The 12,729-nt window shown below is 34.8% G+C and overlaps 1 protein-coding gene across 1 annotated transcript in view; it reads left to right on the forward strand.

Moving 5' to 3' along the window:
* Nucleotides 1–12,729, forward strand: part of Gyc32E (Guanylyl cyclase at 32E) — a 179,686-nt gene that overhangs the window by 52,260 nt on the left and 114,697 nt on the right. The window contains exons 3-4 of the mRNA XM_075294824.1: nt 3,239–3,350; nt 10,780–10,854. Of these exons, the coding sequence (XP_075150939.1) occupies nt 3,239–3,350; nt 10,780–10,854 (187 nt within the window). The remainder of the gene's footprint in view (nt 1–3,238; nt 3,351–10,779; nt 10,855–12,729) is intronic.

The raw sequence follows: 12,729 nt of genomic DNA on the forward strand, positions 1-12,729 counted from the left end.
CTTTTATCCAATTTGCCTGAAATTTGAAATCTAGAGGTATTTTATGACCATAAAGAGGTGTGCCAAAAATTGTGAGTATCGGTCCATGTTTTGGTATGGTCCCCATATAAAACGACCTCCCGATTTGGGGTCTTGGGCTTATAGAAACCGTAGTTTTTATCCAATTTGTCTGAAATTGGAAATCTAGAGGTACACAAAAACGTGTATCGGATTAAGTTTTTATCGGTCCATTTGGTAATGCCTCCATATAGACCGACTTCACTTCCTCAAGCCCTCCTGAAATTTCAAAGGAAACCCTAATATTTGGTTCATGGTGGTGGGTATTTAAGATTCGGCCCGGCCGAACTTAGTGCTGTATATACTTCTTATTATTCAACATAGTTCCCTTCAAGAACGATACAACGATTATAACGACCTTCCAATTTTGTTATACCATTTTGGTAGTACTCCTTCGGTTTTGCCTCAAAATAGACCTCAGTTTCGGCGATAACCTCTTCATTGTAGCCAAATTTTTTTCCTGCGAGCATCCTTTTGAGGTCTGAGAACAAGAAGAAGTCGCTGGGGGCCAGATCTGAAGAATACTGTGGGTGGGGAAGCAATTCGAAGCCCAATTCATGAATTTTTGCCATCGTTCTCAATGACTTGTGGCACGGTGCGTTGTCTTTTTTCTTCTTCATATGTGGCCGTTTTGCCGCGATTTCGACCTTCAAACGCTCCAATAACGCCATATAATAGTCACTGTTGATGGTTTTCCCCTTCTCAAGATAATCGATAAAAATTATTCCATGCGCATCCCAAAAAACAGAGGCCATTACTTTGCCAGCGGACTTTTGAGTCTTTCCACGCTTCGGAGACGGTTCACCGGTCGCTGTCCACTCAGCCGACTGTCGATTGGACTCAGGAGTGTAGTGATGGAGCCATGTTTCATCCATTGTCACATATCGACGGAAAAACTCGGGTGTATTACGAGTTAACAGCTGCAAACACCGCTCAGAATCAACACGTTGTTGTTTTTGGTCAAATGTGAGCTCGCGTTTTGCACAGAGCTTCCGCATATCCAAATATTGATGAATGATATGACCAACACGTTCCTTTGATATCTTTAAGGCCTCTGCTATCTCGATCAACTCCATTTTACGGTCATTCAAAATTATTTTGTAGATTTTTTTGATGTTTTCGTCGGTAACCACCTCTTTCGGGCGTCCACTGCGTTCACCGTCCTCCGTGCTTATTTCACCACGCTTGAATTTTGCATAGCAATCAATTATTGTTGATTTCCCTGGGGCAGAGTCCAGAAACTCATTATTAAGCCAAGTTTTTGCTTCCACCGTATTTTCCCCCTTCAGAAAACAGTATTTTATCAAAACACGAAATTCATTTTTTCCATTTTTTTCACAATAACAAAAGTTGCTTCACAAAAGACGCTCTATCTCACAAACTAATTGACTTACAGACGTCAAATTTTGACACAAATCTCTTGAAGGTTAGTAATCGGGTAATTCACTCAACCCAAAGTGAACTACACTTGAACCTTCCGAAAAAAGGTTTGATAGTCGGCTAATGCCTAAACAAATTTGCACGGATATCTCTTTTCCTTTGCCAAACTCAAGTAATCGATTTGAATGTAGTTGGCTGGATTTGCAATGCATGGTTTTAAGCTGAGATAAAAAACAACAATAATGATTGAAGAGAAACCAGCAATAACAAACAAAACGAATGATTTTCTTTTATACTTCATCGTTTTAAGTAACCACTTAAAAATATAAAGATATCCAAAGTTCATCAGATATACGCCATCCTATCTTATTGCAGATGAAAAACATCTTTCATAGTCGACACTGGTCTAAGGGCATCCAGAGAAGAAATATGATCACCTCAAACATGTTGCAAGAGCAAAATGTTATTTTTGGATGGTGACCATGTAACATGTTCGCTGCAGTCATGTTATATTCTCGGAAATTATGTATCTGTTTTCGGGAAGCATGTTATATTTGGATGGTCACGTTTGAGTGGTCATGTTTGAGGTGATCATATTCCTTCTCTGGTTGGGTCGTTTATATTGATTGAAGACATCAAATTATTAGTAAAAAGTCGTAAAAAGCTGAAATTTTAACGAATTTACATTATTTTTTCGAGATCCCGAAAAATCCTGGGATTAAAAATAAAAATTCCCGGGATTCTGAATTGCGTCCCGAAATCCCGGGACGCAATTAATCCCGAATTACAGCCTTAGTTAGAACATATTATGTTTGGGACATATATTAGTTTGGAAATAATCGTATAAACATATATGTGTATGTTTACAAACTTCATAGAGAGCGAGAGATAGTAGAGAAAAAAGATAAATATTACGGCGGAGATAGATAACGAAAGATATGTATAGATATGCGAGTTTAATTACGACAAATAATAGTGTAGATTGCTTAGTATACGATCATGAATGCTTATCGACTTATGTACATATTTTGTATATAAATAAATATTTGGGGTATAATATTCAAATAAATTACAAGCCTATGTTTTTATTTGTATTCCAACACAATTATATTTAAGACATTTTCCTGCAAGCAAACAAATGTTTAGAAACCGGAATTATGTATTTGGGGCCTTAACCAAAAATATATTTAGGGTGAAACATAACATGTTTGCACAGTACAAACAATGTTTTGTTTGAACAAATTCTGCAAATATAAATGCTTGAAACAGAATATGTTTGCTGTTTGGGACAGCTTGTTCTTTCCAGCCCACTTAATGGATTAAGCACCATGCAAGCAGATATTTTGGTATTGAACCCATCCCAGCAATGCTAGTATTTCTGCTTTGTTTTAAAATTTTGTTGGTGCAATTTAAATCAAGTTCAATATTTTGTAATGTAATTGACAGATGAATATTATGTTGCTTGTCTTATCTTACTGTTTTCCGTTTGTATGGAATTCCTTTTTAAATTAATAGATAATGAACTATTAATTGTGGTAATCAATTGTAGGATTCCACAAATTTCTTAATTTTAAATATAAAAATTTTAAATATTTGAAGAGGCATTCACCATTCAATTATGAAAACCCTCAAAGGTAAATATGAACGAAATAACAATGCCACCTATTGGCCTTATACTTTAAATGATTTCTTTTGTTCAGTCGAGTAAGCTTATTTTCCCATAACAAGCAGTACTTTCAGTATGGCGGTGGCTAACCGAGCTATTCGTTTAATTATTTTTTTTTATTTTCTTTCATTGCAGAGTTATGACACAGATGAAAAATGAAAATATTGCTGCATTTATTGGTCCCGATGAGAGATGCACAACAGAAGCATTGTTAGCAGCAGCCTGGAATATTCCAATGATATCCTTCGTAAGTTGGCAATAGAATAACACTTTAACAGCATTATGGACCAGGTAAAAGTGATGGAGGTGGAGGTGGAAACTGGGCTTCCATAGTCAGTGAAATTGCAAACACGCGTTGAAATTATTAAGTGACAAAACTGTTGTCATGTACGAATTGGCATGGATAAGTGTTGATGCTTATCGACATAATGAAGCATTACAATAATGTCAAAATTGTTTGAGTGTTCTGAAGATAAATTCATCCATTTTTGTATCATTAAATCAATTTTAAATAAAACAGGGTAACAGACACGAAGTGGTACCAACATCGTAGTGATATACAGGTTGGCTGATATGTAACATTAAATTTAAGAATCAGTTTAGATTTTTTTCGAATTGGCTGGCTGTGGCTTATAAACCGCCAACAAAGCCATCATCCATTTCTGGCGAAATGGCACTGTGAAGTGATGAACACTTTGGTATTTTTCAGTGCCAATCTGAATTTCCAAAATGCCCCAAGCTCAAAAATCCAACCGTCTGAGATCACGTTTGCCACAGTTGGTAGAATTCTACTAAAAATGGTAGTTGTTTTACTGTTTGGTATATTGGTAGAATTCTTGATGTTTTGGTAGGGGTTTCAAAGATTTTAAGTCCAACAGAGAAGTATTTCAATTTTCTATTTATAGAAATACAATTTTGACAAAATTCTCTATATAAATAGTATTGACAAATTTTTCTATAGAATTAATATGTTGAAAACATTTTGTATAAAACTACATAAAAATAAAACATTTTCTATAGAAATAAAATTTTGAAAAAATTCTCTATGGAAATAAAATTTTGAGAAAGTTTTCTACAGAAATAAAATTTTGAGAAAATTTAGTATAAAAATAAAATTTTGAGAAAATTTCTGTAGAAATAAAATAGTGATAACATTTTCTGTAGAAACAAAATTTTGAGATAATTTTCTACAGAAATAAATTCTTTATAAAAATAAAATTGTTTTAGAAAATTTAAAATGTTTAAAAAATTTACTATTGAAATAAAATTTTGAGAAAATTTTCTATAAAAATGTTGATAAAATGTTGGATAGAAATAACATTTTGACAAAACTGTCGATAGAAATATAATTTTGGCAAAATTTTCTATAGAAATAAAATCTTCGATAGAATTAAAACTTTCAGAAAAATTTTTATAGAAATAAAATTTTCACAAAATTTTCTATAGAAATAATGCTTGACAAAATGTTCTTAGAAATAACATTTTGAGAAAATTTTCTATAGAAATAAAATGATGACAATATTTTCTACAGAAATGAAATTTTGATAAAACTGACGATGTAAATAAAATTTTGACACAATTTTCGGTAGAAATAAAATTTTGACAACATTTATATTGAAATAAAATGTTGACAAACTTAAAAATAAATCTTAAAATTTTGGTAGATTATTTTTAGCAAGAGTGTCAACCATGTTTGAGATGTGGAGATTTTGGTGGCCATTTTGCGGAAATGATGCAGGGAACATCCTTTTTTAAGCTATTCTTAATTGGCGTGTGTTGACAGGCGATGGTGCTGAGTCTTGTTGAAATGTCCATGGTCTGGGGCCGAAATATTTGCCTACCCACGACTTCAGCACTGTCTTTAAGAAATTTTTTCGATAATATTCGGCATTTCTTTCATGTAAAGATACCCATTTCTAGCGATACAAGTTTATCGACTTTGGGACAAGGAAAAAAACTTTATATCAGAGAAATGTGTCTTCTTTGCTAAGCAAAATTAGCATTTATATTTTAAGGACATTAAATCCTTGGCCTCACTACAATATTTTTTTTTAGTGCGACCATTTTGTTTGTAAACAAAATGAACAGTTTTTCCAATTTCTGTAACTGGACACTTTTGTGTAGAAGAAGCAACTCCTTGCCTCTTGATAATGTAACCTTTTTTGTGTGTCGGTCTTGCATTTGTGGAACTTCAATGGCTTTAGTTCTAGCTCATTTCATTTCAAAATCTTCTTAAACGAACTTCCATGGAAGTGAAAATGTCAACTGGCACAGGTTGAATTCCCAGCGGCGGTTAAATATTTAATTTTGTTTTAATTTTTTTACTTTTTATTGATTTTCTATTCTCATTTCCGACATTTAATTAACCCTATTTTAAAATCCCTCCAAATAGCGTATTTTCTAAGACTCTTCCAAATGAACTGGAAAAGAAATTTGTCGATGATCCCGGAATGAGCTTTTTCTCTTCTTCATGCTCAAAAATATAAATTTTGCGAATCGGTTTATAAGAGCGACGCGGTGCTCTCGTAATGATCATTCCTCCCCATCCGGTTGGTTCAACAGAAGAAAATAATCGAGAAGGTTCAGTGGTTAAAACTAGATGTGCCCATATGTAATACGTACTTTTAGTTAATGTGGTATCACAATGGACTGAATAGTCTAAGTGAGCCTGAAACTTATTCGGGCTGCCGCTTTAACCTATCCTAGCCCAACCCCGTCCACAGGTTCGATTTTTCTTGAATCTCCAGAGTGTACCAGGACATCGCAAATTGCCACAAAACGATTCGAAAACTCCCTCAGAATGCTCTTGAACAGAGCATGCCCAAATTTCACTAAATCTGCCAAATATTCTTTGATTTCGCTACACGTAGATAAGGAATATGATCACCTCAAACATGTTTCAAGAGCAAAATGTTATATTTGTATGGTGATAATGTAACATGTTTGTCACAATACTGTTGTTTTCTCGTCACATATAACCTGCTTGCCGAAATCACATAAATGATTTCCGAGATAATAAAATGGTTGCGACAACCATGTTACATGGTCACCAACCAAAAATAACATTTTGCTCTTAAAACATGTTTGGGTTATCATATTCCTTCTCTGGGTATATGAGCGTTTACCTTCTTAAGAGCAGAATCTAATCACCCACTGTGTTTATTAGTAATCAGCTGAGTTTCATAAATCACCATCATAAATTACGTACCCTCTACCATGGATTGCGTAGAAACTTTAACGAAAGACTGTTATACACAATCGAATTACTTGGGTTGTTGTATCTTAAATCGTTTTCTAACAGGTTGGCTGATAAGTCCCCGGTCTAACAAAGAAAAACACATTTTTTTTTGTAACATTCGTTTTTATTATTCAACATAGTTCCCTTCAAGAGCGATACAACGATTATAACGACCTTCCAATTTTTTGATACCATTTTGGTAGTACTCCTTCGGTTTTGCCTCAAAATAGGCCTCAGTTTCGGCGATCACCTCTTCATTGCAGCCAAATTTTTTCCCTGCGAGCATCCTTTTGAGGTCTGAGAACAAGAAAAAGTCGGTGGAGGCCAGATCTGGAGAATACGGTGAGTGGGGAAGCAATTCGAACCCCAAGTCATGAATTTTTGCCATCGTTCTCAATGACTAGTGGTACGGTGCGTTGTCTTGGTGGAACAACACTTTTCTCTTCTTCATATGGGCCCGTTTTGCCGCGATTTCGACCTTCAAACGCTCCAATAAGGCCATATAATAGTCATGTTGATGGTTTTTCCCTTCTCAAGATAATCGATAAAAACTATTCCATGCGCATCCCAAAAAAAAAACAAAAACAGAGGCCAGCGAACTTTTGAGTCTTTCCACGCTTCGGAGACGGTTCACCGGTCGCTGTCCTCTCAGCCGACTGTGGATTGGACTCAGGAGTGTAGTGATGGAGCCATGTTTCATCCATTGTCACATATCGACGGAAAAACTCGAGTGTATTACGAGTTAAAAGCTGCAAACACCGCTCAGAATCATCAACACGTCGTTGTTTTTGGTCAAATGTGAGCTCGCGCGGCACCCATTTTGCACAGAGCTTCCGCATATCCAAATATTGATGAATGATATGACCAACACGTTCCTTTGATATCTTTAAGGCCTCTGCTATCTCGATCAACTTCATTTTACGGTCATTCAAAATCATTTTGTGGATTTTTTTGATGTTTTCGTCGGTAACTACCTCTTTCGGGCATCCACTGCGTTCACCGTCCGTCCTCCGTGCTCATTTCACCGCGCTTGAATTTTGCATACCAATCAATTATTGTTGATTTCCCTGGGGCAGAGTCCGGAAACTCATTATCAAGCCAAGTTTTTGCTTCCACCGTATTTTTCCCCTTCAGAAAACAGTATTTTATCAAAACAGGAAATTCCTTTTTTCCATTTTTTTTTTTCACAATAACAAAAGTTGCTTCACAAAAGACGCTCTATCTCACAAACTAATTGATTTACAGACGTAAACTTTTAACACGAATCATTTGAAGGTTGGTACTATATAAAAATAATATGCATTTAATACTACCGACGCCATCTATGTGTCAGACCGGGGTCTTATCAGCCAACCTGTTAAATTGTGAGTTAGTCCACACGTGGTATATATTAGACAAAAAGGTATGTAAGCCTACAAATAATTACGAATCCATATGGACTTTTGCACGGTACGTAGGGAGCCAGAATTGAAATATTGGGGTCGCTTATATGGGGGCTAAATACAATTATGAACTTGATATGGACATATTTTTGTGTGATTGGGGATCGATTTATCTGAGGGCTATATATAACTATAGACCGATATGGACCTAGTTAGGCATGGTTGTTAACGGCCATATACTAGCACAATGTACCAAATTTCAACTGACTCGGAGGAAATTTACTCCTCCAAGAGGCTTCAAAACCAAATCTCGGGATCGGTTTATATGATTATAGGCTGATATGGACCACTTTTGGCATGATTGTTAAATATCATATACTACCACCACGTACCAAACTTCAACCAGATCGGATGAATTTTGCTCGTTTATATGGGGGCTATATATAATTATGGACTGATATGAACCAATTCATGCATGGTTGTTCGATACCATATACTAACATCATGTACCAAATTTCAACCGAATCCGATGAATTTTGCTCTTCCAAGGGGCTCCGGAGGTCAAATCTGGGGATCGGTTTATATGGGGGCTATACATAATTATGGACCGATTTCGACCAATTTTTGCATGGGTGTTTGAGGCCATATATTAACACTACGTACCAAATATCAACCGAATCACATGAATTTTGGTCTTCCAAGAGGCTCCGGAGGTCAAATCTGGCGATCGGTTTATATGGAGCTTTATATAATTATGCACCGATGTGGACCAATTTTTGCATGGTCATTAGAGACCATATACTAACATCATGTACCAAGTTTCAGCCGGATAGGATGAAATTTGCTTCTCTTAGAGGCTCCGCAAGCCAAATCTGGGGATCGGTTTATATGGGGGCTATATATAATTATGGGCCGATGTGGACCAATTTTTGTATGGTTGTTAAAGACCATATACTAACACCATGTACCAAATTTCAGCCGGATCGGATGAAATTTTCTTCTCTTAGAGGCTCCGCAAGCCAAATCTGGGGATCGGTTCATATGGAGGCTATATATAATTATGAACCGATGTGGACCAATTTTTGCATGGTTGTTAGAGACCATATACTAACACAATGTACCAAATTTCAGCCGGGTCGGACGAAATTTGCTTCTCTTAGCGGCTCTGAAAGCCAAATCGGGGGATCGGTTTATATGGGGGCTATATATAATTATGGACCGATATGGACCAATTTTTGTATGGTTGTTAAAGACCATATACTAACACCATGTACTAAATTTGAGCTGGATCGGATGAAATTTGCTTCTCTTAGAGGGTCTGCAAGCCAAATTTTGGGGTCCGTTTATAAGGGGGCTATACGTAAAAGTGGACCGATATGGCCCATTTGCAATACCATCCGACCTACATCAATAACAACTACTTGTGCCAAGTTTCAAGTCGATAGCTTATTTCGTTCGGAGGTTAGCGTGATTTCAACAGACTGACGGACAGACAGCTCAGATCGACTCAGAATTTCACCACGACCCAGAATATATATACTGTATGGGGTCTTAGAGCAATATTTCGATGTGTTACAAACGGAATGACATAGTTAATATACCCCCCATCCTATGGTGGAGGGTTTAAAAATACCGATTAAATACGTATATAATTCAGTTTGACAAAGTTTTCTATAGAAATAAAATTTTGACAAAATTTTCTATAGAAATAAAATTTTAACAAAGTTTTCTATATAAATAAAATTTTGACAAAAATATCTATAGAAGTAAAGTTTTGACAAAATTTTATATAGAAATGAAATTTTAACAAAATATTCTATAGAAATAAAATTTTAACAAAATTTTTACAAAATCTAATTTCTATAGAAAATGGAAATAAAATTTTGACAAAAGTTTCTATAGAAATAAAATGTTGGTAGATTATTTTTGGCTCGATTGGCGATATGGACCAATTTTTGTGTGTTTGGAGATCGGCTATATATAACTATAGACCAATATGGACCAATTTTGGTATGGTTGTTAGCGGCCACATACTAAAACTACGTTCCAAATTTGAACCGGATCGGATGAATTTTGCTCCTCCAAGAGGCTCCGGAGGTCAAACCTGGGGATCGGTTTATATGGGGGCTATATATAATTGTGAACCGATGTGGACCAATTTTTGCAGGGATGTTAAAGACCATATACTAACACCACGTTCCACATTTGAACAGGATCGGATGAATTTTGCTCCTCCAAGAGGCTCCGGAGGTCAAATCTGGAGAACGGTTTATATGGGACTATATATAATTGTGGACCGATGTGCATGGTTGTTAGAGACAATATACCAACACCATGTACCAAATTTCAGCCAGATCGGACGAAATTTGCTTCTCTTTGAGTCTCCGCAAGCCAAATCTGGGGTCGGTTTATATAGGAGCTATATATACAAACGGAATGACAAAGTTAATATACCCCCCATCCTATGGCGGAGGGTATAAAAAATTACGTAAATCAAAATCAAAATAAATAGCATCCAAAGACATTTTCATCTCATTATTTTTTGTTAATTTAATCTATTATTTTTTCAGTGTAGATATACTTACAAGGTTCTTGGAGATTTTGATCGTTTAAAAAGCTTTTTGAAAATTTTCATTTTTACTCCTACGCTTTACTCATGAATGAGTATGCAGAGTTAAATTAATCCTTGCAGACATTGCTTTTCGACATATCATAGAGTTATCGCGGATCAAATTTCGGTGTCCATATGCAAATATATGTTTCAGCTAACCACATCAAAACATTGAATCTCCCCACGAAAAGTTCAACGCGACTGTGGTATCATTTCAAAAACGTGACATAGTACCGAAAAATAAAATGAAAATAAAATTTAAATTCGGCCACAATTATTTGCTAAAAAAAAACAAGAAAAAATGTTAGAAATTGTCGTTTTGCATTTTTGTTTATTTACTTAATATGTATTCCATTTATAGTATATTTGAGTTTGATATTATTTATATGCAAAGCATTGTTTGAATTAGTGTTTAAATCTATTCATATGTTGCCCTTTTTTGCAGAAATGTTCTGATTCAACTGTATCGGGAAAGGACACATTTCACACATTTGCAAGGACATTGGCTCCAGCATCGAAGGTAAGATCAACACACATTCAGTTCATTTGATACACACCGCAAAGGGCAAGCGAATGTTCGTTACTAGGACAAATGACACTCACCACTTACAGTACATGACCTGTGAGTTAATAAGCATTATCCAAAGGGAAAGCGACCACTGTGATGTGACAACATGCATATTCAGTATATTGAAAACAATATTAACCTAATATGAAAGATTATGCCACCTAAATTTTAGGACACCCAACAAATTTCTTTAAAATAAAGAAGTTTTAATTAAAAGAAAGTTCATATTAATTATTTTACATTCCCTTCTTTAAATTTAGGACACTAGTCTGTGAAATTTGCGTCCCTTCGTTAAAGTCGTATGTCTTTGAAATACGGCTTGTTTTCCTTAAAGTAAAGAAAAAAGTGGATTTAAAAAAATAATCTTTAAATCAACTGAAACATTGAATTTTTAGATTAAAAATTAAAAGGCTTCACATTTGCATCGTAGATTTAATGTTTTTTTTTAATAAAGAAAATATGTTTTACTTTGAAGTATCTGTTATTATGTGGATTTTTAATTGACTTTAATTTATACCTGAATAGCCTTGTTAAAACATCACAAAGAGAGTATGAAAATTCGATTTTTATTTTATAGAAACAATTTTTATTTTATAGAAACTAGATTTAGCGACGAATCTAAGGGACTCTAACAATTTGGATTTAAAGAAGGTATGGGTACAAGAAAAGCTCTACTATCTATACAAGTTCTGATAAAGAAATTTAGAGGAAGACTTTTAGCTATGTATTGTGCACTTCTATTGGCATCCAGGGAAAAGAAATACAATGAATCAAGAAGTTATATTGCAAATAATATCAAATATCCAAGTGATACCACTTTAATTGCGGGTAGTATATTAGAACTACAATTTCTTTTGACTTGTCAAAATTCATATTGTGAAAAGTATGGATTACAACTTAATATCCAAAAAAGCTTAATGTATTGATATAACCAGGTTATATCAATATATTTAGTTTTTTTCTTTTTATATTAAGCTTTAATCCGTACTTTTCTCGGCGTCAAAATATATGAAAACTGGAACAACTCGAAGGGAATACGATGCAGAATAGAAATGGCGAGAAAAGCATTCTTTAAATACAAAAACGTCTTACGTAGTTATGACATAAACATGAAAACGAAATTTAGATTCCCGAAAACTTTTGTTTGGTCGGTCTTGTTATAGGCTACAGAGGTATGGACATTAAAAACTGCTGAAATAAAGAAATTGGAAGCATTTGAAATGTGGATTTATTTAAAATCCCGTGGACACATATAATTCCAAATTCAGTGGTCCTGCGAAGAAGCCCTAAAAGAGAACTCATTACAACAATAGAAAGAAGAAAAACATCATATCTAGACCATATAATGAGGAACTCCAAAATTCAAACTACTACATATTCCACTATAAACGGTGGAACAATAGAAGGAGAGCCATCCAGAGGACGATTGGATTGACAATATTCTTAAATGGACTATATAAGTTATAACACATAATTATATATAATTGTATTAAAAAATAATGAGATATAATTGCATTGGACGCTTACATTCGGAGATCGAATACGCAAATAAAGAAGAAGAAGATTTACAGCTATATAGCTCTAGGGTGGCCAGATGATGTTTGCTGAACTCCAGGACTTTGCGCCGTACATTCCGGGTTTTACTGGAAACAAAATATAACAGCCATCATAATATATAAAATGTAAATATCATAAATTTGGAACACAAATTTTTGTGGAAATATAGGCAAAATTATTTCGGTCTATCTCAGTTTTTCCACATGGACTTTGTACCATTCTTTACTGAACTGATTGGTTTAGTTCCTTCATATTTTTTTCCTTTATTCA

This window comes from Haematobia irritans, chromosome 2, assembly GCF_050003625.1.
Source record: "Haematobia irritans isolate KBUSLIRL chromosome 2, ASM5000362v1, whole genome shotgun sequence".
Taxonomy (NCBI): domain Eukaryota; kingdom Metazoa; phylum Arthropoda; class Insecta; order Diptera; family Muscidae; genus Haematobia; species Haematobia irritans.